The sequence below is a fragment of the Mesoplodon densirostris genome, chromosome 11, assembly GCF_025265405.1.
Source record: "Mesoplodon densirostris isolate mMesDen1 chromosome 11, mMesDen1 primary haplotype, whole genome shotgun sequence".
Classification (NCBI taxonomy): Eukaryota; Metazoa; Chordata; class Mammalia; order Artiodactyla; family Ziphiidae; genus Mesoplodon; species Mesoplodon densirostris.
In genome coordinates, this window is record NC_082671.1 from 49,439,215 (window position 1) to 49,463,783 (window position 24,569).

Here is a 24,569-nt window from a genome sequence, read left to right on the forward strand (position 1 = left end):
CTTAATAAAAAAAAAAAAAAAAAAAAAACTTAAAAAAATTTAAATGGCAAGAAGAATTTTAAATGGAAGGAAAAAATGTCAAAAATCCTAAATAGAGAGGAAGGGGCTTTGTTGTGAGTCAAAGCACCATTGTAAGTCTCCTCCTCTCAGACCCTGTTAGGGGCAGGATGGCTGATGTCATGGCAGCACACACAATGTAGATTCAGTGCAAAAAGGCTGGTACATGTCAAAACTGGCCCAAGGTAGGAAATGATTGGGACTGCAGCAAACAAAATGCTGATTATGTGTAAGGATCTGGTGAGAGACTTTTTTCTCACAAATGTCTAGTGAAAGATGGGTCAGAACAAGCCTGTCTCTTTGTGGCTGGTCAAAGCAGAGAAAAAAATTCTCATATAAAGAAAGATCCTACCAGATCAGACTGGCACTCAGCCTGATTGCTAACGGTCTAGGAAGATGGAGGGGTTCTAAGATTGACCTGGGCTTTTTTTTTTTTTTGGGTGGAGGTGCTTTTTAAACTTCCTGATTAAATAGTCATTTGTCATTTAATGGACTGCTTAGGGAATGTAAAACACAACTGTCCTTGGTTTTATAGCTGCTTCTAAATAAGCATCATTACCCATGTTGGAAACAGTCTAGATTACTTTAAAAATGTTTGTCTAGTATTTCAGTAAAACTGTTTTTTAAAAAAAGTTTTGTCTACCTTAGTTTAATGAATAACTAATCAGTTTGAAACTAGGTTATGGTTATTGTTATCATAATTTCAGCTTTAATATGGATAAGGCTTTATTCAGGAAGTTACCTAATTGGATCTTTGGAAGGAAGCTCTGAGAAATATGGTAGAGAGACTAGCAGTCCTTTTCGGAGCAAGAGTATACAAGTAAGAATGATTCCCTCAGAGCTAACAATGTAGTACTTCTGTGAGACCAAGGCATATATTAGGTACAAATCATGTGAATCTTTGTCTCCATAATAGAATTTTAAAGAACTGGACTAAGTCTCAACTAACTAGCTGAGCAGGGTCAGAGAGCACATAGATAATGGAAATGCATGATCTAAATCTTTTTATCTCCTAAATCTTTTTATCAGAGTTATTTACCGGAGGCCAAGTTAATTGGCTTGAGTTCTACTTTTCTTAGTCTCTCTTGCTCCCTTTTGTCTGAGATGGTTTCTGTTCTTGTCCACTTTTCTTCCTGATCTCTTCTCTGCAGTCCTGTTTTTTTCTCCCTCCCTGTGTAGTCTCATCTCTTTCCAGGACTCTAAGAGACGGAACCCAAAGCTAGATTCTAATCTTGAATTCTTAACCCAAGCTTCAGCCCCAATTTTGTGGTTGCCTGCCAGATCACACATCTCTTTATGAATATCCCTTAAGCACTCAAATTCAAGAAGGCTAAAAAAGAATCCATTATCTTTCCAACCAAAACCTGCTTTACCCCTGGTGTCCCTTAGTGCATCACCATTCACCACATCTCCTGGCCTGTAAAGCTTGGGATCAGTTCTTCTTTGTGCCTACCTCTTCTCGGTCAGTCACTTACTAAGCCATCTACATAAGTCTACACACCTCTCAAGTATGGGCCATTCTCTCCAAGAGGTCCCACATCTACTTCTATGGTTTAGCCTTATTACATCTTGCCTTGTGGTATTGCTGCAACCTTTCCTATTAGCCTCTCATTTTTTTCTTCCCTTCCATCCTCCACACTGTTGCTATTTATTTTTCTAAACATAGTTGTAAATTATGTTATTCCCTTGATCAGAAACTTTGGATGTCTCAGAATTAATCCATATTTAATATTTGGGTCTTCTACAGTCTGAGCTCAACCTACCTTTCCAGTCTCGTAGCTAATCTTATACTCAAACCCTGGATTACTCCTCATTGTAAATTAGTCATATCTTTCCCCTAATTTCTACCTCTTGAAACCTTACTCCTCAAGGTCTATGAAGACTGTGAGACCTTACCTCAGTTTTTTCCCAGATGAAATTACCTTCACCCTCCTGACCCTCCTGTAGCATTTTCTTTTTACTTCTCTTTGGCCACTTATATCATGCTTTCTTTAATAGTCATGTATGAATTTATACACTCCCCAGTCTATAATTCTTTCAAAGTAATGATGCTTTTATCTCCCCAGTGGTCAGCACAATGACTGGGCTCTTGGTGTTTATTTAATAAAAAGGAGAAAAGATGCTTAGAACTCAGATAACTTATAAATAATGAGAACTGATTAAAGGCTGTTCCTTACTTATCCTCTACCTTTGGTGAATAGATAGGTTATTCTGGTCAGATGTTGTAGTTGAACATGATACTTCTAATTCCTATGAGCAAATGAGCAGTGGATGGATTAATGTAACCTATAAGTTATGAGGAAAAAGAAGCCCCCCTCCCAACCCCCAGTGACATACATTGAGTGTGGCTTAGCATCCCTAGCTCCATGTATATGTTGATCTGGGTTTTAGGTAGCCAGAGTAACTATTCTGGGCATTCTTTTATGAGAAAGCTGATCAAGCAGTTATAACCAATATTCAGTTATCATCATGTTGACATTTGAATCCATAATCTTCAAAGGCCTTGATGCAGTTATTCAAATCACCAAACAATGTAGGGACAGGCTCCTTAAGTCTCAATTCTTTCTGTTGTTTCCTAACTTATTTGGTTCACACAAATCCTTGGAAAGGAGAATAAAGACCAAATATTTGGAAGGTGTATTTCTACCTTCATAACCTACTTAAAGTATTGTCTTTTGCTTGGGTCAGGATTAAACCAATATATATATATACACCACATCTTTTTTATCCATTCATCTGTCGATGAACGCTTAAGTTCTTAGTGTTATTTTGACCTCTCTGTAGCGGTACATTTCTTGTAAAAACCTCCTACTCGTATAAATTAAGTTTTATTTACCTTAGTTAGTAACTCTGAGTAAACCTTTGGTCTTTTGTGGTAAGACGATAATGGATCCAGGTATAAAGATGCCAGTCAGGGAATCCTGATCTTTCTGTTTGTTGCCCTAAGTGGCTGTCTTTGATATGTCAGTTAGAGACAAGTCATCTCTTTTCTGCTTATTTTCATGGCAGTTAACTACTTACTGGTTTCTATCCGGTTCCATTAAAATAAAATATGTTGAAAAGTAATATCAGGAGACCAGAATATTCTCTAAGCATTAGTTGGCTACATTACAGTTTGTAGGGGCCAGAAGGACATCATTTGCCCCACAAAATCACCTTTTCTTTCTGCTACTGGACTCACTCCTGGATTAAACAACATAGGTGTGTATCCAGATGAATTTATTAGTCATTTCCTTTAGCCTTCTAATTCATTAACGAGTTACAATGAGTGAGAAATCCCTATCGAGATCGTTGACATAAATCCTAGAACTATAAGTGATTGTAAAAGGTTATTTAATTCAACTCATTGTTCGCAGGATATTAAAATCCCTATTTTACAGATGGAAACAGCTGACGTCAGAGAAATTAACTGATATGCCTGATGTCATGTGGCTAATTAATATCAGAACAAGAACTGAAATTGTGTAGCACCCCTTCTACCATAAACACTATCTTCATGGATATTATAATAGCTATTTATTAGATAAAAACATCTGGCCTTACATATTTTTGAAATCTAAGGAAACCAGGAAAGAATTAAAACATATTAACAGCTGTCTTCTCAAAGACTTAAGCTTTCTATCTGTCCTCTTCCTACGTTTTATAGTCTTTTTACTGAGTAAAAAACATCAGGGCAATGAAGAGAAGTACACTGGAATGCAAGAGATTTGTACTAAAACTCTTGAGTTAGAAGCTTGTGAGTTTGGGAGGTTTGTTTTTCTTATATAAATTAGTCATCTGAACAAGCACACACACACGCGCACACACACACACACACAAAACACAGTAAATCAGAAAAAGCCAAGTAAACCTGGAAAAAAGAGTAACCGTGGGCTTCCCTGTTGGCGCAGTGGTTGAGAGTCCGTCTGCCGATGCAGGGAACGTTGTTTCGTGCCCCGGTCCGGGAAGATCCCACATGCCGCGGAGCGGCTGGGCCCGTGAGCCATGGCCGCTGAGCCTGCGCGTCTGGAGCCTGTGCTCCGCAATGCGAGAGGCCACAACGGTGAGAGGCCCGCGTACAGCAAAAAAAAAAAAAGAGTAACCTTTACCAATTGTGCACAATGATATCCTTATCGTTGCATAACTAGATTTTACATGGTTTTAGGTACTGTGTGCTCACTGTTTTGTGTGGTTTATCTTTGGTTTGGTCTTTTTTATATAGACCTTCCTTTGTGTCTTCCTAGTTCACGTAGTTATCCTTTTATGGCAATATGTTACTTCATTATACTTTTTAATCATTCCCCAGTAATTAGATTCTCTTCCAGCCTAATAAAAAAAAGCTCTAAGCATCTTGGCAGAAACATTTTATTTTTAGTTATGGGGGGGCTATATTACTGAATGATGTTACTGTGGTCAAAAGACATAATTCTATAACACTACTAGCACAATCTAAGGACATATTTAATTCCCCAGCAGTTCCTCATCAGCATTTGGTTTTATCATTCTTATCTATTTATATTAATTTAAAAATATGAAGTATTACCTCTCCTTCCTTTCTTTTCTTCCTAATTGTAAGAGTAATACATAATTTTTATAGAACACTTAGAAATACAAAATATGGGAGTTCCCTGGTGGTCTAGTGGTTAGGATTCAGGGTTTTCACTGCCATGCGCAGGTTCAGTCTGGTTGGGGAACTGAGATCCCGCAAGCCACACAGTGCAACCAAAAAAAAAAAAAAATCTATCTATCTATCTATCTATCTATATATATACACACACACATATATATAAATATTTATATATATTTATACATATATATGTATACATATTTATACATATATGTGTGTGTGTGTGTGTGTGTGTGTGTATATATATACACACACACACACACACACACACATATATATATATACTCATATATATGTAGAGAGAGAGAGAGAGAAATCCCCCTGCCTGGAGATAAGTGCTCCTTCTGTGTGTATTTTGTACTTAAATGAGCTGTATTTTTTCTGCAAGGGTCCCTGGAGAAGGAAATGTTTCTCTTTCAGTATTTTGAGAAATTAAGGCCAGATTTTATCCACACAATATGATCTCTATGCATAGTTGAGCAAAGTCCCATTTTTCCCTAAAAGCCATCCTTCCTCCACACTTGACTTTGGAGGGATGAGAGAGTCTGAAGGAAGGTCAAAGTTGAATGGTTGAAGGAAGTGGCTCTCAGTAAATTAAAGTGTTGAGAATCAACTTTTAAAGAGAATTTTTCCTGAAAATAGGGGTACACAGGACAGGAAATCCTGCTTTTTACTTGACATTTGGGACCTAACTTACTTTATTTCTTAAAGAAAACTTTTCAGAGAAAAGAAATTCCTACAGACTACTGGCTAAAAGCCCCAGACTATTATTTTCTTACCGGTAAATGTTGATGCATTTGGTTTATGGATTCAATGAAAATATTTAAGGGGTAGTCACACTAATGAGAGTTGCTGCAGTCAGCTGACAGGAAGGAGGACTTGTGGGGTGGGGTGAGGCCAAGCCTTAGGAAATTCCAGAAAGTCTTAAAGTGTCTTATCTTTTCTCTCTTAACAGATTATGATGATTAAGTCTGCCTCAGGCATCTGAATAGAAAAGATTGAAATGTAATAAAAATGTGTTACAGAAGAGTATTTCAGTATCAGAATTCCTGGTGTTTTTTTTTTTTTTTTTTTTCTTTTCTTTTTGTGCTCCTTTACTTTCCTTGAGAAATATTGGAGGAAACCCCACCTTCTTCCTGAACCTCAGATTACCACTTGTAAAATGAGGATCAAAAATTAATAGTTAATGAATTTGAGACCTTGAGGTTTTGGTGTGTTTTTTTTTTCTTTTGAAGTATAGTTGCTTTACAATATTGTGTTCATTTCAGGTATACAAGGATCTTGTCATTCTTTATATTTGAGTGGTTTGGAGGTGGAAAGATATTAAAAGAAATGCATAGTGCTTCACCTGGGAGCTCATTAAAAGCCATCTAATCTCCGAGCTGTATTCCTCCTCAGAACCAGTGTCAGTATAGCTTTGATTTCCAGAGACGTTTTTCTATTTTTCTCTAAGACCAAATGACTTTGCAGATTCACTTTTTTAATAGATGAAAGAAAATAATTCAGAGTATTGAACCCTCCTGAATTTTGGGGCGGGGGGGAATGGCTCTTTATTTAACCCAAAGATTTAAATAAAAAGCTAGCAAAGATGGGAAATTTTATGCATCTAAAACCAAAGAACCTTGCAGGGCATGTGTTCTGGTTCTAAATGATCTTGCTCTCAATAACACCAGTGTAGGAACTTCAAGCACAAACAGAAAACTAAACTCCTAGCAGGTTGCAACATGTAACACATACTCTTGGAATTATGCTTGAACTTTACCTTTGACAGAATGTAAATATTTGAAATATTGCTCCAGTGTTAAGACTGCAGAACCCATTCCCTTTTGGTTTTTTTTTTTTTTTTTTAAAGTGTATTTCCAGGCTTTCTCCCTTTTTGAGCCCTGAAAATTTTAGTTTTTATAATGATCATTTTACAGTGCAGCAGCGTTTGGAATAAATCTTTGGAATTTCCTTTAACTATCTGCAAATGAGAAATGTTTTAAAAACAGAAAAATGTGGATGGAGGGTATTCTGCCAAACTTATCTTTTCACTTTGGCTGATGATCTTCATTTCCAAGTGGTAGGCTGTTCCCAGAGCAAGAATGTGTTGCATCATAGGAGTCATGTGGATGTGACTGATGTTGGTGCAGCTGACCTGAGTATGATGTGGCAAGGTTAGAGTTGCTACAGCTTCTTTTAGTTTTTTTTTTTTTTGTAAATAGATTCAACCAATAATGTAAATAGCAAAGATGACTGGAGATGCAGTACATTAAATGTATATTGAATTTGCTAGAAACTGTATTTTTTTTGGTAGGGTACAAGCAAACCAAATCCTTGGCTCTGATTTCTGAAGTGGCATATTTTCTATCTCCAAGGAGAGAGAGAGGGCTGGGGGGCGGGGGGGTGGGGAGGACTTGAAAAAGGGATAGTTCACTGTCTTAAACTTTATTGTTGGTTGATTAGTCCATTGAACTTAAAGGTTTAATAATTATTTATTAATGTTGAATTCAAAAAGGAGTTAAATGTTTTACTCTTGTCTCCTGTCATACTGGATTTCAGACATCTTTTCCACGTTAAGTTATCTGGAAATAAACTGAGATTTCAATGATAGGATCTGCTTGAAGGCTCTCATTGTAAGCTGAATAAACATGACATACTGTCTGTGTTTTATGTCTGGGAACATCCTCTGATACTTACTAAGTGGCTTTCTTGAGTTACTTTTCTAGTCGTAAAATTAGAATTTGGAACTTTCATTAGAGATCTACCCTAAATTTGAGAGATACAAATGTAGTAATTTACGGGAATCATTTTTTTTTATTAAATAAATCTGTACCTTCCACTTTTCTATTTAAAAAATAAGAAATAAGACTTCCCTGATAGTGCAGTGGTTAGGAATCCACCTGCCAATGCAGAAGACACTGGTTCGAGCCCTGGTCCGGGAAGATCCCACGTGCCGTGGAGCAACTAAGTCCGAGCGCCACACCTACTGAGCCTGAGCTCTAGAGCCCGTGAGCCATAACTACTGAGCCCACGTGCCACAACTACTGAAGCCCACGTACCTAGAACCTGTGCTCAGCAACAAGAGAAGCCACTGCAATGAGAAGCCCGCGCGCCACAACCAAGAGTACCCCCCCACTCGCCGCAACTAGAGAAAACCCGTACGGAGCAACGAAGACCCAACACAACCAAAAATTAATCAATTAATTAATTAATTAAAAAATAAAAGCATGGTCTCTGCCCTCAGTAAACTAAGATTCCAGTCCAGTATAGGGATGCGCAACAATTTGTTAAGCATTGTAATGGAAGTGTGTCCAGGTCCTTGAGAACAGAGAAAGGGCTACTTAGATTTATGGAAGAGAGGTAGGGCAGATGCAGAGGGACTGTTGCTTAGCTTACACTGAGTCTTGAAGGAACAGGCACTGTTAGACAATAGAAGGATAAAAGAGTAACCCAGGTAGAGGGAACTCATTTACAATATCATGGACCTCCCAGTGGTTTGCTTTTCCTGGAGGGTAAGCGGTGAGGAAGAGAATACCCAGAGAGGGTAGGAAGGGACCAGATCTAGAACTGGTCTTTTCTGACATACTAAGCACTTTAGATTTAATTCAAGGAGTGATTAGGAATCCTTAAAGAATTTTGAACAAGAGAGTAACATAGATTTTTAAAATTTTTATTTATTTATTTATTTATTTTTGGCTGCATTGGGTCTTTGTTGCTACGAGCAGGCTTTCACTAGTTGCGGCGAGCGAGGGCTACTCTTTATTGCAGTGCACAGGTTTCTCATTGCAGTGGCTTCTCTTCTTGAGGAGCACGGGCTCTAGGTGCGTGGGCTTCCGTAGTTGTGGCACGTGGGCTCCAAAGCACAGGCTCAGTAGTTGTGGTGCACGGGCCTAGTTGTTCCACGGCATGTGGGATCTTCCCGGACCAGGGCCTGAACCCGTGTCCCCTGCATTGGCAGGCGGATTCTTAACCACTGCGCACCTGGGAAGTCAAGTAACATAGATTTATATTTGGGGATAATTTTTTTGTTTTACTTGGGATAATGACAGCATCATAGAGCCTTGATTGGAAAGTGGAAGAACCAAATAGAAAGGTAATGCAAGGACTTCCCTAGTGGTGCAGTGGTTAAGAATCCACCAGCCGACATAGGGGACACGGGTTCGATCCCTGGTCTGGGAAGATCCCACATGCCGTGGAGCAACTAAGCCCATGTGTCACAACTACTGAGCCTGCGATCTAGAGCCCATGAGCCACAACTACTGAAGCCCGCGCACCTAGAGTCTGTGCTTCGCAGCGAGAAGCCACTGCAGTGAGAAGCCCGTGCACCGCAGTGAAGAACAGCCCTGCTCACCACAAGGAGAGAAAGCCCGTGTGCAGCAACAAAGACCCAATACAGCCAAAAAATAAATAAATAAATGTTCCTTTAAAAAAAAAAGAAAGAAAGAAAAGAAAGGTAATGCAGTAGCCCAGGGAAAAGATGATGAAGACATGAACGAGGCAGCAACAGCAGGGATAGAATGGGATGGAGGCCAACAGAAGATGCTGCTCTCAGGACTTGGCAGTTTGGAGAGACGCCATGTCCATCTGGGACATGAGGATTCTGCTCCAGTGACTGTTAAATTCTGAGGCTTTCTGGTTAAGGTGGTTAGGCAGTGATATTTCGCAGAAAGCATTACCTATACAGAGTTACTTATTTCCCCCTGGGCACCTGTGAATATGTAGTGCTTGATATTTATAATACTAAAAACACACTCTGTTGTATATAAAAACTAATATAAAATCTAATCTCTACTGGATTTTATTTATAAAGGAGATTTGCAGGTCTCCTTTTTGAACATTGCGTCAAGATCTCCCATCCTCACTGCAAAGCTTATTGCTGGGTTTTGTTTTCCAAACAGATTCTTCGGGCCCAAAGCCGAAGTGCAGGTGGAAGAAAGATCTCTGAAAACAGCTATTCTCTGGATGACTTGGAAATAGGCCCAGGTAAGCAGAGAGTTCCATGTGTGGGAAATTTTCTAGGAAGTACTCATTAGTAACAATACCTTGTGACCTCAAAGCTGATGCTTTTTTTTTTTTTTTCTTTTTGCTGTATGCGGGCCTCTCACTGTTGTGGCCTCTCCCGTTGCGGAGCACAGGCTCCGGACGCGCAGGCTCGGCGGCCATGGCTCACGGGCCCAGCCGCTCCGCGGCATATGGGATCCTCCCAGACCGGGGCACGAACCCGTATCCCCTGCATCGGCAGGCGGACTCTCAACCACTGCGCCACCAGGGAGGCCCCAAAGCTGATGCTTTTAAAGGAAGAGTGGTACAAATGAAAAGAAAGGCTGCTGGATACAAGCCATTCCCAAATCTCATTGCTTTTTCCAAATAGTGTCTCTGTATTTTTAATCCAACTTTATCAACAGTAACCTGTGTTAACCAAAGGGTAACTTTGCAGGATTATAAGGGAAGTACTGTTATCGACAGTTTTGGCTTCATGGTCATCTGGGGCTTGAGGGCTCCCATGGATGGACATTATCCTCTGTCAAGATTGGTTATCCTGTATTACTGATGCTAACATAACACCTTGAGAGCAGAATTATTATGTTTTAAAGGGGGCATATACAAGCACTTCACAAAAGAATATAAAATCAATTAATACAGGAAACCATCAGCCTCCTAGGAATCAAAGAAATGCAAATTAAAATGGCATTGCCATCTAATTTTTTCACATGTTAAATGAACAAAAAATTTAAAAATATATAACACTAGTGATGGTAAGGGTTCTCCTTTTAATGTTGGGAAAGTAAGTGAATGTTACCTTATAAGTGACAGTTATAATCCTGATTTCCTTCTTTGTATTATTTTTAAATTAATTAATTAATTAATTTTATTTATTTTCTGGCTGTGTTGGGTCTTTGTCCCTGCATGGGCTTTCTCTAGTTGGGGCAAGCAGGGGCTACTCTTCGTTGCGGTGTGCGGGCTTCTCATTGCGTTGGCTTCTCTTGTTGCGGAGCACAGGCTCTAGGCGCAAGGGCTTCAGTAGTTGTGGCACGTGGGCTCAGTAGTTGTGGTTCACGGGCTCTAGAGCGCAGGCTCAGTAGTTGTGGCGCACAGGCTTAGTTTCTTCGTGGCATGTGGGATCTTCCCAGACCAGGGCTTGAACCTGTGTCCCCTGCATTGGCAGGCTGATTCTTAACCACTGCACCACCAGGGAAGTCCCCCTTCTTTGTATTTTTTTTTTTTTTTCTTTTTGCGGTACGCGGGCCTCTCACTGTTGTGGCCTCTCCCGTTGCGGAGCACAGGCTCCGGATGCGCAGGCCCAGCGGCCATGGCTCACGGGCCCAGCCGCTCCGCGGCATATGGGATCCTCCCAGATCGGGGCACGAACCCGTATCCCCTGCATCGGCAGGCGGACTCTCAACCACTGCGCCACCAGGGAGGCCCCTGTATTCTTAATAGAAGAGGTTGATTATATTAGATTACAATAGCCCAAAATTTAGAATCTTGAAATCATTCAAATCGCATTTTATCTTCTAATAAAGCACATTGTTTGCATGCTTACAGGTCAGTTGTCACCTTCATCATTCAACTCAGAGAAAAGCGAGAGTAGGCGAAATCTGGAGTTCCCACGCCTGTCAGAAACCTCCATAAAGGATCGAATGGCCAAGTACCAGGCAGCTGTGTCCAAACAAAGCAGTTCCACCAACTATACAGTATGTGTTCAGCATCATTCATTCGTTCACTCATCCAGCAAATGGTCACTGAGCACAGGAACTAAAAGTGTCTCCCAGACCCTGACCTGTGAGCCTTGGCTCCTTACTGGTCCCCAGCCATTCTCTCTTCACATAAATCCTACCCTAGCTTCATTCGTAATCCTCACCATGTTCTAATCCTGACTTTGCTTTCCTAGGCCTCATTCCCACCCCGCTCATTTTTTTGTGTGATGTTACCATCCAGTAATGTCATTGAGAATTTTCCTGTCTCTTTTACTTAATCTTGTTGTTGTTAAAGAAGTATTGATATTTTATTAGTTTTAACATATACACTTATATTTGTTTTTGAGAGAAGAAAGGGAGAATACTGGAGAGAAATATTGAATATATTGAACATTAATGTGGGATGGGGTGATTTTTGCAATTTTTATTGATATATAATTCACCTGACATAAAAATCACCATTTTTAAATATGCAATTAATATATTCACAAGGTTGTGCAATCATCACCACTGTCTAATTCCAGAAATTTTCCATCACCCCAAAAAGAAACCCGTACCTGTGCAGTGACTCCCAGTTCCCCACTTCCCTCATCCCCTGGCAACCCCTAATCTACTTTCTGTCTTTATGGATTTTCCTGTTCTGGACATTTCATGTAAATGAAATCATACAACATAGGGTCTACTTAATCTTTACTTCTTATGATGTAATAATTTTCTAAACAAATAGAATAGTGGATAGGAAAAAGGGAGAGAAATGACAGGAAGATGACGTACTCAGTAAGCACAAAAATGTCGTATTCTAAGTAGAGTGGAGGGTCTTTCCACTTTATACTTTCCTAGGCTTAACTGGCAGGAGGACACGACTGAACTGTTTATTTGAAGTTGCCTTTTAAATGCCATTTATTCATAAGTACACACACGTATATACACATGTACACATACATATATATCTTTCAAACAGTTGTTCCTTCTAAGATTTCAAATGACAAATTATTAATCTCTTGATTGTTATTTTTTAATAAAATTGGAAGAACAGTATTCACTTTTATTTGGCAGGCTGAACTAGTGCCTGTTAGAAATCACAATGTGTATTCCAGGAGCTGAGCCTTCTTTCCCCCACCTTATGAAGTATGCATTTTCCAGTAGTATTTATTGGTGGACTAAGTCTCTAGGCAGTGAGTAATCTCATCTTGATTTTTCAGTATCGGTTTAAGAAGAGATATTGTGTGTAAATCGAAGTGGAACATCACAGGCTTGTTATTCACTGGGGTGTGAAAAATAAGCAAATTTAGACTTCTCTTAAAAGGCAGGTCAGGAGATACAGCAAACAGATGATCTGTGGAGCTTAATTCCCTCTGTTACAGGATTTTGCTGCTTCTCAGTGCCCTCCTGCTATAAACATTCTTACCAGGTGACTCCCTAAGTGGAAAAACCTGTTCAGTGACTTTGTTTTTTAACTCCTAAATAAGAGTTTCTGCATTGCGGTTCGCCTGCTCTGTAAATTTTAAGAGTTGAGAAGTCTTAAGGAATTCTTATAAAAAGCATGTTTTATCTCATCCGCAAAGAATTTCTCAGGCCTCTTACAGAGCATGGTTGTAGCAAGGCGCACTCTCTCTGGCAGTGATTCCAGAGGCTGGGCTTTGAGATGGGGTCACGAATGAGTTTTGGGCTCTTGTACTGTTGGTTTCTATAGTGCTGGCTGCCAGCTCCTCCTCGTAGACACACCTCCAGAGCTGTAGGCCTCAACCTGGAATTCCACACCTGAGTCAGTCGCACTCACACTCCCTTCATTGGCCTTGTGGCCATAAATCACTCTTTTTCTCCCCATGCCTAAAGAATCACAGAGAACAGAAAGGTACTAGATAACTAGCAGACTAAAGGTAGGAAATGTCCGTATTCATCTACCTCTGTACTGATTATGGATCTAGTAATAAAGTCAATTTTAATATTTTGCCCCAAGTGTTCTTTGCAAGGAAAACAAATATGTTTACACTTACTCCTTCTGACTCCTTATGCCTGTTTTTTTATGTTGAAGCTCTATTATGAGAAGTAGAATAAGGTATGTCTTTAGTATACTGAATGAATTTTATGCTAAAAACATGTCTTTGAAAGTCTCACAAAGAAAGGCTGTTTTATGGTATCATTAAGTATAATTTCAATTTTTATATGTATACATCATTGCTGTCTCTCTTTCCAGGCCGGGCATTTATATATATATGGTCAGTATATTTTCTTAATTATTGGCACTTGGCATCTCCTTTCCCCTGCTCCAGAATGGTCTTTTCTGGTAAAACTCACCAGCTTTGCATTCCCACAAGCTCTGCTGCTAGAAGAGTGAATCACGAGAACATTGTATGCGGGGCGGGGGGGCGGGTGGTCTGTGTGTGTGTCTGTATTCTAATGAGCATCCAGTTTTAGACTAGTTGTATAAATATTTAACTCTGAGGTATGTGTCCACAAAGCTGCTTTTGTCATTTCACAAGTCAATGGGTTTTGCTTGTGAGAGTTAGGGGGTTGATTTGACTTAAAGCCTCTTAAAATAATTTCTTTTTTAACATTCCAAGTTTATTTAATAGATGTGCTATGAAGAGAATCGTGAGACTTTTTTTTAATTCACAGACTATTTTTATTTTGTAGAATGAGTTGAGAGCTAGTGGTGGTGAAATCAAAACTCATAAATTGGAGCAAAAGGAGAATGTGCCCCCGGGTCCTGAGGTCTGCATCGCCCATCAGGATGGAGAAAAGGTGGGTTGGAAAGTCTGATGTCCATTTGCCAGGGAAGCATGTGTTCTAAATTAGATGCTTAAAATTAGAAACAACTCTAACTCTAGGCTGTAGAGTGTCTGGGAATTTGGTAACAGCTGCCAGGACAGATTGTCTTTTTTGGAGGTCACATAATTTTGGTTGGGGAGCTCTGCAACTTATAGTTGACCAAATGATGAACCTTCATTGGAAAATTCTTTTGCTCAGCAAATGCTCAGAGGACATAGAGCTTAAGTAATTTTTAAAAATCTGGTTTGAATAGAGATATCATCTTCAAAGTTATTTGTATATTATTAATTTAACACATTTTATGCAAGAAAATGTCATTCTTTCACTTCAAAGTATTTTGAAAGCTAGGCACTATGCTAAGGACAGGCAATGCTGAGCTTAGCAACTAAATGTGAACAAACCATTCCACGTGGTCTTTACCTGCAAGGAAGCTAACAGAGTAGGAGGGAGATGAGTGTAGGTTGGCTATTGTAAAACAGTGTAACAAGTGCCATGCAAGGGCTGTGAGGGGCCATGGAAGCTTGGACTGAGGACCCTTAACCTGACTTCCTCAAGAAGGTGATATCTGGGACATCCCTGGTGGCACAGTGGTTAAGAATCCGCCTGCCAGGGGGCTTCCCTGGTAGCGCAGTGGTTGAGAATCTGCCTGCTAATGCAGGGGACACGGGTTCGAGCCCTGGTCTGGGAAGATCCCACATGCTGTGGAGCAACTAGGCCCGTGAGCCACAAGTACTGAGCCTGCGCGTCTGGAGCCTGTGCATCTGGAGCCTGTGCTCCGCAACAAGAGAGGCCGTGATAGTGAGAGGCCCGGGCACCGTGATGAAGAGTGGCCCCCGCTTGCCACCACTAGAGAAAGCCCTCGCACAGAAACGAAGACCCAACACAGCCATAAATAAATAAATAAATAATCACATTACAGAAGAGTATTTTAAAAAGAGAGAATCCGCCTGCCAATGTAGGGGACGCGGGTTCGAGCCCTGGTCCGGGAAGATCCCACGTGCCGTGGAGAAACTAAACCCGTGCGTCACAACTACTGAGCCTGTGCTCTAGAGCTCGTGAGCCACAACTACTGAGCCCCCACATGCCACAGCTATTGAAGCCTGCGTGCCTAGAGCCTGTGCTCTGGAGCAAGAGAAGCCACCGCTGTGAGAAGCCCACGCACCGCAACGAAGAGTAGCCCCTGCACACCGCAACTAGAGAAAGCTCGCATGCAACAACAAAGACCCAACACAGCCAAAAATAAATAAATAAATAAATAAATGTAAAGAAAAAAGAAGGTGATATCTGAGCCAAGTCTTGAGGGATGTATGGAAATAGGCCAAGTGAATAAGGGGAAAGCTGAGTAAAGAAAGAGAAGGGTATTCCAGGGAGACACAACAGAGGTTTGGAAACCAGAGAACCCAACCAAGGTGACTTGGCTGGAGCATGAAGTACCTGTAGGCAATGGTAAGAGACAGGTGGAGGGAGAGGGCCAGGGTGGGTCTTGAAAAACCCTTAAGAGTATGATTGTAGTCCTGCGTCAGAGGAAAGCCATGGGAAGGTTTTAAGCAAATCAGGTTTTATACATTTATGGTTAGATGGATGGCTTAGTTGGATTAAGTAACAATATATATGTCAGGTACATTTATCATTTTCTCTGCCAATCTATTACCCAGTCTCGTTGGTCTTTCTGTCAATATGATAATCAAATGTTAAGTTAGATGAGGAGAAAGAGCTTTCAAGTCTATTACAGTGACTAATAGGAGTATAGTCATTGTTTCTGTTACACATATTAACACCCTTGAGGCCATTCTACAAAAGGTGAGGAGATAATTAAAATGGGTTAAGAGCAATAGTTCTCAAACTTATTTGATTATAACAGACTTAAAAATAGATATATTGACAGCATACCAACAGGAACTCATGAGATATACTACATACTTGGACCAAAGTAGACACACAGAAAAATAGTCTCAGATTAATGGCTACAATATTTGACTCAAAGAATAGAACAGGAAAAAATTTAGGAACATTAAATCGCTTTATTTTACAAAACTATATCACAAATGTATTTTGAGATAATAAGACAAACTACGTGGCAGTAATGTGTTTCATAATCATAAAATAATCAAATTATATACATCCTTGAAACAGTGGGCTCAGGCATTATTTCCATGTCACATGTCATGTATCAAGTGAGTTCTCTCATTAGACTGCCTGGTTTTCCCATTTTTTAAGTGGGAGATTATGTCTTATGTATAAGTGATATGTTTGGAATTTTTCTTTTTTTTTTTTTTTTTGCGGTATGTGGGCCTCTCACTGTTGTGGCCTCCCCCGTTGCGGAGCACAGGCTCCAGACGCGCAGGCTCCGGACGCGCAGGCTCAGCGGCCATGGCTCACGGGCCCAGCCGCTCCGCGGCATATGGGATCCTCCCAGACCGGGGCACGAACCCGTATCCCCTGCATCGGCAGGCGGACTCTCAACCACTTGCGCCACCAGGGAGGCCCTGGAATTTTTCTTATATACTGTCAAAAAGACATTTAAGAGAAAAAAATATTCCTAGCATTGAAATCCTCCCATCTGTCCTTGGAGCATAATTTGAGAAATGATCATCTGGAAAATCATGCCTGGATTGTCCCTATATCTAATTTCATGTTTCTTTCTTGATTGTCTTTGTATTGATTTGAACCTGGAACTCTGAGCTGAATTGGAGGATCAGAACATTTTAGTTATAGCCTAAAAGGGTATCATTGCAGCTGAATCACAAATTGGGAAGTGGGTGGGGAAGAGAGGAGATAAAGATAGTACATAGTCTTCAAGTGTATACTGTAGGTTCGTGAACCCTTGGCTGCCTTAAAATTCATAAAATTTTTCAGAGCTTCAGCTATCCTTCTGGCTGTTTGCCTAGCTTTTGTTAACCAATACCTAAGAACTATTTGAACTTCAGTTTGTTACAAAAGGACATTAATGCCAGGGTAAACTTGCCTGAAATAGAATATTTTGTCAAGGTATTGTTCTTCCCTTTCTCCTCTTGTGAATGAATTTGTGCTTTTCTTTAATGAAATGTTTGAGCAAAATCTCACTTGCTGTCTCCTGGCTATTCCTGCAGTGAAGTCATCTGGTTGGGCGTGTGCAATGATGTCATGATTGGCATTAAGTTTACCCTGCAGGTTCAAGGTGACTAAATTGGAGGTGAAAGAAGGACATCCTGGGATGGGTGCACCTCCTAATTTAGCAAGAATTGAAGAGCTTTTTATGGCCATGCACAGCTTTCAGAAAATTTATTTCGTATCATTAAATGAAATAACGCATGTAAAGTGGTCATTCCAATACCTGGAACATAGTAAGCATTTAATAAATGTTAACTGTTATTATACTGGTTTGTTTTATACCATGTCAGAATTCCTGTAATGAACAGAGAATAAAGGGGAAAAAATGACCACGCTGCAGTCAGCCAACAACTTAATCTCCATTGTAAATTTATTCAGTACATTAGACATCCTGATATAAACACTCAGCATCACCCATAAAATCCCTGACATCTGAATGAAAGAATATTCACGAGGAGTGCACATTGGGTCACCTCTTGACCCTTCATGATTTTTTTTGGGGGGGGGGAATTCCTTCCTCATAACCTCACTAGAAGTTCTCTGCATTTCCTTCTTTCTTTTTTTTTTTCTAATATTTATTTATTATTTATTTGGCTGCCTTGAGTCTTAGTTGCAGCACGTGGGATCTTTGTTGCGGCATGTGGAGTCTTTCCGTTGCAGTGCATGGGCTTCTTTAGTTGCGGCGTGCAGGCTCTAGAGCACGCACGCTCAGTAGTTGGGGCGCACGGGCTTAGTTGCCCTGCGGCATGTGGGATCTTAGTTCCCTGACCAGGGATCGAACCCGCATCCCCTGCATCGGAAGGCGGATTCTTAATCACTGGACCACCAGGGAAGTCCCAACCCTTCATGATTTTGAGTGTGGAGGAAGATACCAGGAAGGCCTAGGGGCCAGTAGAAAGGAGAGAGAGCTGGTAGAAAGTACTTTTATTTAAATTTGATGCCAAATGGGGAAAATAATCACCTGTACATAAGGTTTGCCATCTTGTTAAACATTGCCATTTTGAGACCAGAACTAAAAAGGGAAACTAACCTTGAAGATAATACCAAAGGTTGGTTTTAGATAAATTTGTTTTATAGCTATCAGAAGGTCTTCTGTACCAGCAAGCTTGTTTCAGCAGAATGCATTTGTTTGGGAAATAAGGAGTTAGGAAAATAAAAGAATAGTTCCTGTATGTAAAGACTTTATCTTGCCTTGGAGTGAGTTATAGTTATACGAGTTGTGGTTTGAGCTTTGCTCTCCCTGATAGAGGGTTTTGTTTTGTACCCTCCCCACCCCACCCCCTTTTTTTTTTTTGAGAGTACAAAGATATGGTTTAGAACTTCTTTTATAAAGGAAGATAATGCACACTTTTGGCGGTTGCTTGCAGTCTGTTATTTGAGTTACTCTATAATTGAGAGGCATGTTAATATCCTCATAAAAGACATTTTGCTGCCTCTTGTTTAAATGCTCAGCTGTTCTGGGGGCCATTATTTCCCCCAGGCAGCCAGTGACTGACTGGAGTCAGCAGGTTTTAATGGCATTAATAGCAGTTTGCTCTTTTATTTTTAACGTGATTCTTAATCCACCCCCCTCCCCCCACCCTGCCTTTCTTTTTCTAGGTTTCTGCATCTGAGAATAGCCTGACAGCCCGTTCTGCCCCTGCTGAGGATGATTCCCGTAAGCTTTCATTCTTAGGTCTGGTGGAAGAGGGTCTTGTTCTCTAGCCCCTGTTTGGTTGGCGGGGGTGTTCCCCAGTTCTGTCAGTGCTGAGAATGTGTAACATATTAAACCCAGTAATGTAGCTGATCAGATCTTTCACTTGGTTTTAAGGACTGGTGCTTGAGTACCCTTCACACATCCCATGCCTAAGAGAGAAGTTAAATTCAATGAAATATGATTAACTTGTGGCCAGCTGAATACTTTTGATGCTTCTTTCATTGAACTTATCCTGTCTTTTGTACCAAACCTTTTCAGGGTTAATACTATAAAAACTATAATTTTGAAGTTTCATTTTAATAGAAGGTTGGCCAAGAAGGACTTTATTCATTTACAGGAATAAAGAATTGGTATTTGAGTAACCTTTAAAAAATATCTTTTTCTTATTTATCTAAATAGTACTATAATCCTCCCTCTGGTTAGATTCTAGACAGTTTCCTGCGGGTGCTGAATTTGATCACCTTTTCATCCTGTTTTGGAATCATTTTGAGCCTCTCTTCTCCCAAAGACAAAAACCTTTGTTTTTTAATTTACTATGTCCACTTTTGATTCTGATGTTCAGTGTATTATTTTTTTAATATATATGGATTTCTAGCTTCTCCTCAGGTTAATTAGTTTACTAGACATCGAAAACTCAGCAAGAAGTTGAAGTATCAGCTAAACAGATCTCTAGTAAACCCTGCCTTAAAATTTTAGAAACTTGCTGCTTGAATCCAAGAACATTCCTTTTGCAGTCATTTTGCTTGGACTAGAAATTTTTCTGAGTTTTGACTAGGTTTGCAAAACATTTTTTTGAAGAATAAGCCTTAATCTTTCAGTACTTTGTTGACATAACTCTAGATTTTAGGGATTCTTTTATGGTTCCTTAGCAACTGTGTGAATGACTTCTCTGTGCCTCTTCTGAGTTTTCCATAAAACAAATATATTGGCAGGAAATTAACTTATGCAGGTGACACGTCAATGACTATGAAAAAAACTTTATAGAGTCTTTTTCCATAATCTTCATCCATGGATGTTCACTATAGGACTGACCAAAAAGATGGTGTCAAATTATACACACTCACATACATGAGCATGTCTTAGGAAATTTCTCCCCTCACATTCCCCCATTTTCCCAAGTTCAGTTGAAACGCCCCAGAAGGAGTTGTTGGGATTGCTAACTACCAAAAAGCCATCACAGTCTATAAACAGCCTTAAAAAATGACAAATGCTACAGGGCAGAAATTTCCTTATGTAGGGTGGTTTGGATTCCCGCTGCATGCGGCAAAGGGTGAGAAAGCCTCTGAGTTGACACCCCGACTTGTGAGAGAACAGAGAACGTAAGAGCATAGTTTTTAGCATTAGAATAATGCTTTTCTTCAACAGAAAAGCTATGTTTTTCCTGGTGTTGAAAGGACCTGTGTCCTTAGTGGAGGTGCCTAAAATTTGCTTTGGGGAGGAACCTTTTCTGAGCCTTCCCTTGAGATACTATAAAATGTCTTCCTTCTGTTAACTCAAGCAGGTAACTCCCAGGTTAAGAGTGAGTTCCAGCAGCCTGTGCATCCCAAGCCACTAAGTCCAGATGCCAGAGCTTCCGGCCTTTCTGAAAGTTCTCCTCCCAAAGCAGTGAAGGTATGATGGCAGTTTCTCTTGGAGCCTTGTAGACATTGGTTTACTAGTAGAGCTCATTGCATCTTTTATCTTTATGTTCATTATAACCTGTTTTTGCTTTCCTGGGGATGAAAATGCCAAATAAGGGCACACTTGAGCCAGTCACTTTCCCTGGAAATCTTGCTGCTTTTGCTCAGGTGTTTGAGCCAGGAGTGGGAAGCCTCACTGGTACCACTCCAGTCTGAAATCTGGAAAGCTCATGAAAGAAAACCCAAAATTAAAGAAGATAACCTGACATTTTTCTTGTTAAGTCCAAATTCATAAATCTATGAGTGGGTAAAAACCTATAAAAAGAGCAATATGAAAAATCTGTTAAAATCAGCCCATTGGATGGGAATGTGCAGTGTTAAAGATTTAGTGGCTCCCTGGTCTGAGGAACTTGACCATAACATGATTGGTGGGTGGTCAGCGCTTTTAAAGAAAGAATGTGTGCATTCCAGTGGGGGTTGACCAGTCCATTTGCTATAAAAATGATCATTCAAATAACACTTACACTAGGTTATAATATTAGATGTTAAGGAATGTCCAAAATGTTTGTACCCTAGGAAAATTTTACTAGGCTACTCAATCTGTGGTCTCCTTTCATTCACTAATTTTTAAAAGCAGTATTTTCCCTTTCTATGAACAAATAAATATTCCCATAAAAATAAACAAAGATAGGGCTTCCCTGGTGGCACCGTGGTTGAGAGTCCTCCTGCCAATGCAGGGGACACGGGTTCGTGCCCCGGTCCGGGAAGATCCCACATGCCGCAGAGCGGCTGGGCCATGGCCGCTGAGTCTGCGTGTCTGGAGCCTGTGCTCCGCAACGAGAGAGGCCACAACAGTGAGAGGCCCGCGTACGGCAAAAACAAACAAACAAACAAAGATTAAAAAAAAATCCAACACCTCTTTTAGGCTGCTCACTTAACTTGTTTTAATTGAATCCTTTGCTAATGCAGTGCTGATTTACCCACTTGGTTAATAACAAACATATCTTATACTTCTTTAGTGTCTTCCTCCTCTGGTGTTCTCTTAAGTAGCTGGGTTTTGTTTCAAAGGTTTTAACATTTGAGAGAAACTGAATAGGTAGAATTAGTTTTAAGGTGGTTTGTACTGCTTCAGCCTCATGCACACATCGGCCATGTTTCTATCGCACAACTGTAGGCATGATTGGTCTCTTTTTTTTTTTTTTGCGGTACGCGGGCCTCTCACTGTTGTGGTCTCTCCCGTTGCGGAGCACGGGCTCCAGACACGCAGGCTCAGCGGCCATGGCTCACAGGCCCAGCCACTCTGCGGCATGTAGGATCTTCCCGGACCAGGGCACGAACCTGTGTCCCCTACATCGGCAGGCAGACTCTTAACCACTGCGCCACCAGGGAAGCCCATGATTGGTCTCTTGATGAAAGTTCTAATGCACAGAAAGGATGGAGATACTCTGTAATGACCTAGATGGGAGAAGAATCTGAAAAAGAGTGGATATATGTATATGTATAACTGATTCACTTTGCTGTACAGCAGAAACTAACACAACATTGTAAATCAACTATACTCCAATAAAAATTTTAGAAAAGAAAGGATGGAGGTAAGACATAGGTGAGGGTTTGGAACAAAGGGAGGAAAGGGGAGAATCCAGGAAAGGGGAGGTCGGGCGAAGAAGGTAAACATGAAAATTTTAGAGGAAGCAGAGATGTAAGAGGGGAGTAAGGTTTATTGAAAGGAACAAAAAGTGAAGAAAGTAGCAAGAGAAAGCAAGTAAATGAGGGAGAAAGAACTGAGCTGCATGATGGAATCTGCACATGTACTTAACATGACCCTCTCTTCTGGCCTCGAAGTTCTGCTCATGCTGGCATCAGCACTTTTTTTTTCCAGTATCTGAAGTCCAGTAAAGTAGCAAATGCCACGGGGTTAATTTCCTCTCCAACAGCAACCCTGCCCAGATGTGAGTCCTTGGGTTGTGGTTCTGGACAAAGAACAGCTAACAAAGCTGACTTGGCCATGGATTCTGTGTGACTGAGGGACTAGGGAAATTCTGTGGCTGATCTAAGAACTAAAGTCTGTTCTCAAGTATATTTGAATTGTCAGTCCAGTCTTGTTTCCCTCCCTCAACTGTTGGGCCAGATCTCCTGGCCCTGGGTTGGACCTTTGGGACTCCTCCTGATTCATACTCCAGGGTCTGAGCTGATGAGCAGTGTGCAAAAGAATGCACCTCACTTAGGTCTTCCTGGCACACCAGGGAGAGGAGATGGAGGAAAAGCTCCCTCTGCACCTGCCCCAGATTCATGCCTGCCTTTTTGGCTCTGGTCACCCAGCAGTAGAATGCAGACAAGCCTACTTGCACCAGACATACACCTCAGGTTTTGAACATTGTATAAAGACAGGGGTAAACTGCCTCACTGCCTATGTTTGCCCATGGTCCAAAGCTCAAATGGTTATGGTGTACAGAGCTCAGGGTGGTACCCAATCACATCTCCACTTTATTCACAGGCCATTTATTTTCTCTTCCTCAAAGTTATTCTTTACATTCTGCAGGCAAGTATATAGATATTTTAGTGTTTATAGGAAGACCTGCTGGCATAACTGGTCTTGTGGCTATAGACCACGCAACAGAAGTTGTTTCTCCAGTCTGGGAAATGACATACAGCTAAGAATAAACTTGTTCACTCAGAATAGATTTGTGGATCCCACACATCCTGGTAAAACTGCTCCTCGTTGCCTGTCTGTTATTGAAAACAGGACATCTAAGGTAAAGACTCAATTCATTTCAAACTTTAGCTTAATAAAGTAAAAATACAGAAAACAAAAAAACACCCCATAAATGATACTGGTCTTTAAAAGTAAGGATTTTATCTATTTTGAACACTGGCCAGATAATTCAGTTGATGAGACTTGGCACTAATGAAGTTGACATTGCAGGTTCCTTCTCAAAAGAAATGTTCTGGGTCTAGAGCTCAGTGGGCCCTGTCGGAAGGATCAGAACCTTTCAACTCAAGAAACCCAGAGGTCTCTTAAGCTTTATGTCCTCCCACTGAAATAAGTTACTCCCTAAATGTTTCTGGGGGGAGGATAAGGAAGGAGATGTGACTGGCCCTGGGAACACCTACTGGTCTAGGATAGCCCTCTCCCAGGTTCCTAGGCTGGTCCTGCTGATGGATGTGTAGAGAAAACATGGCAGCCTGCATGAGAGGCTGTACCCTCTGTGCCCTGTCCCTTCCTCCATGGACAGGGTAGGAGGTTTTATGCTATTTTGCAAATCTACCAGAATTATGCTAGAAGGGCATCTACAATCTTTTCTCACTACCTACATCATTACTGCTTTCTCAGAGCACTAACCCTTCCTCTACATGTAGAGGGATCTGTTTAAGGTGTGAATATCTCCAAAATGCTTTCATAAAGAGTTTCACAGAAAGCTAGGGGAAGGGTTAAGGCTGTTGAGAGCCAGCCCAAGCACTTACTATATGGTGAAGAATTTCAATTTAATTACCCAGATATTTTGTACAAATTGTAAGGAGGAAATGAAAGGCTTTTTATAGTGTTCTATCTGAGGAATGGAGGCCTGACATCAATACAGATTTTTCTTTTGATTTCACTGTGTCTAAAGGCTAATTAGCTTCACCATTTATGGCCAGCTGCTACCTGCTCCCCTCCCACACACAGACGTGTACCCAAACTGGAGCATTCATTAGACTAAAAAATATATATGAGACAAGAGAGTGAAAGAATGTAGATGAAGTCATAAAAATTTATTGTAAAAAAGCTTTAAGTAGATGCTGATCTACAGAAGGCCTGTAACATCCCTCAGATGGGAAAGACGTGACAGTGTTTAGGGACATCAATTATTTATATATTATCTCACTCATTCCTGAATATCCTGAAGATATTATCTGCATATTTTAATTTGAAACAAAGTGAAGACTGTCGTTTGTTCACAATGCTGTGGTGAAATTATGTTCATTTGAGTTAGTTAGCATCTGCTCCCTTCCCCAAAGGGTTTCCTTTAGTTATGGAAATTTATTCCAGGACAATTGAGAAAATACTCTAT

At 40.5% G+C, this 24,569-nt stretch overlaps 1 protein-coding gene across 2 annotated transcripts in view; it reads left to right on the forward strand.

Moving 5' to 3' along the window:
• Positions 1-24,569, forward strand: part of LIMA1 (LIM domain and actin binding 1) — an 86,553-nt gene that overhangs the window by 54,433 nt on the left and 7,551 nt on the right. Inside the window, exons 5-9 of one of the 2 annotated variants that reach the window (XM_060111924.1) lie at positions 9,544-9,628; positions 11,192-11,340; positions 13,981-14,088; positions 18,805-18,862; positions 20,403-20,512. In XM_060111924.1, coding sequence (XP_059967907.1) covers positions 9,544-9,628; positions 11,192-11,340; positions 13,981-14,088; positions 18,805-18,862; positions 20,403-20,512 — 510 coding nt within the window. Of the gene's footprint in view, positions 1-9,543; positions 9,629-11,191; positions 11,341-13,540; positions 13,563-13,980; positions 14,089-18,804; positions 18,863-20,402; positions 20,513-24,569 lie in introns of those variants that run through there. The other variant, XM_060111923.1, reaches the window with a different exon arrangement.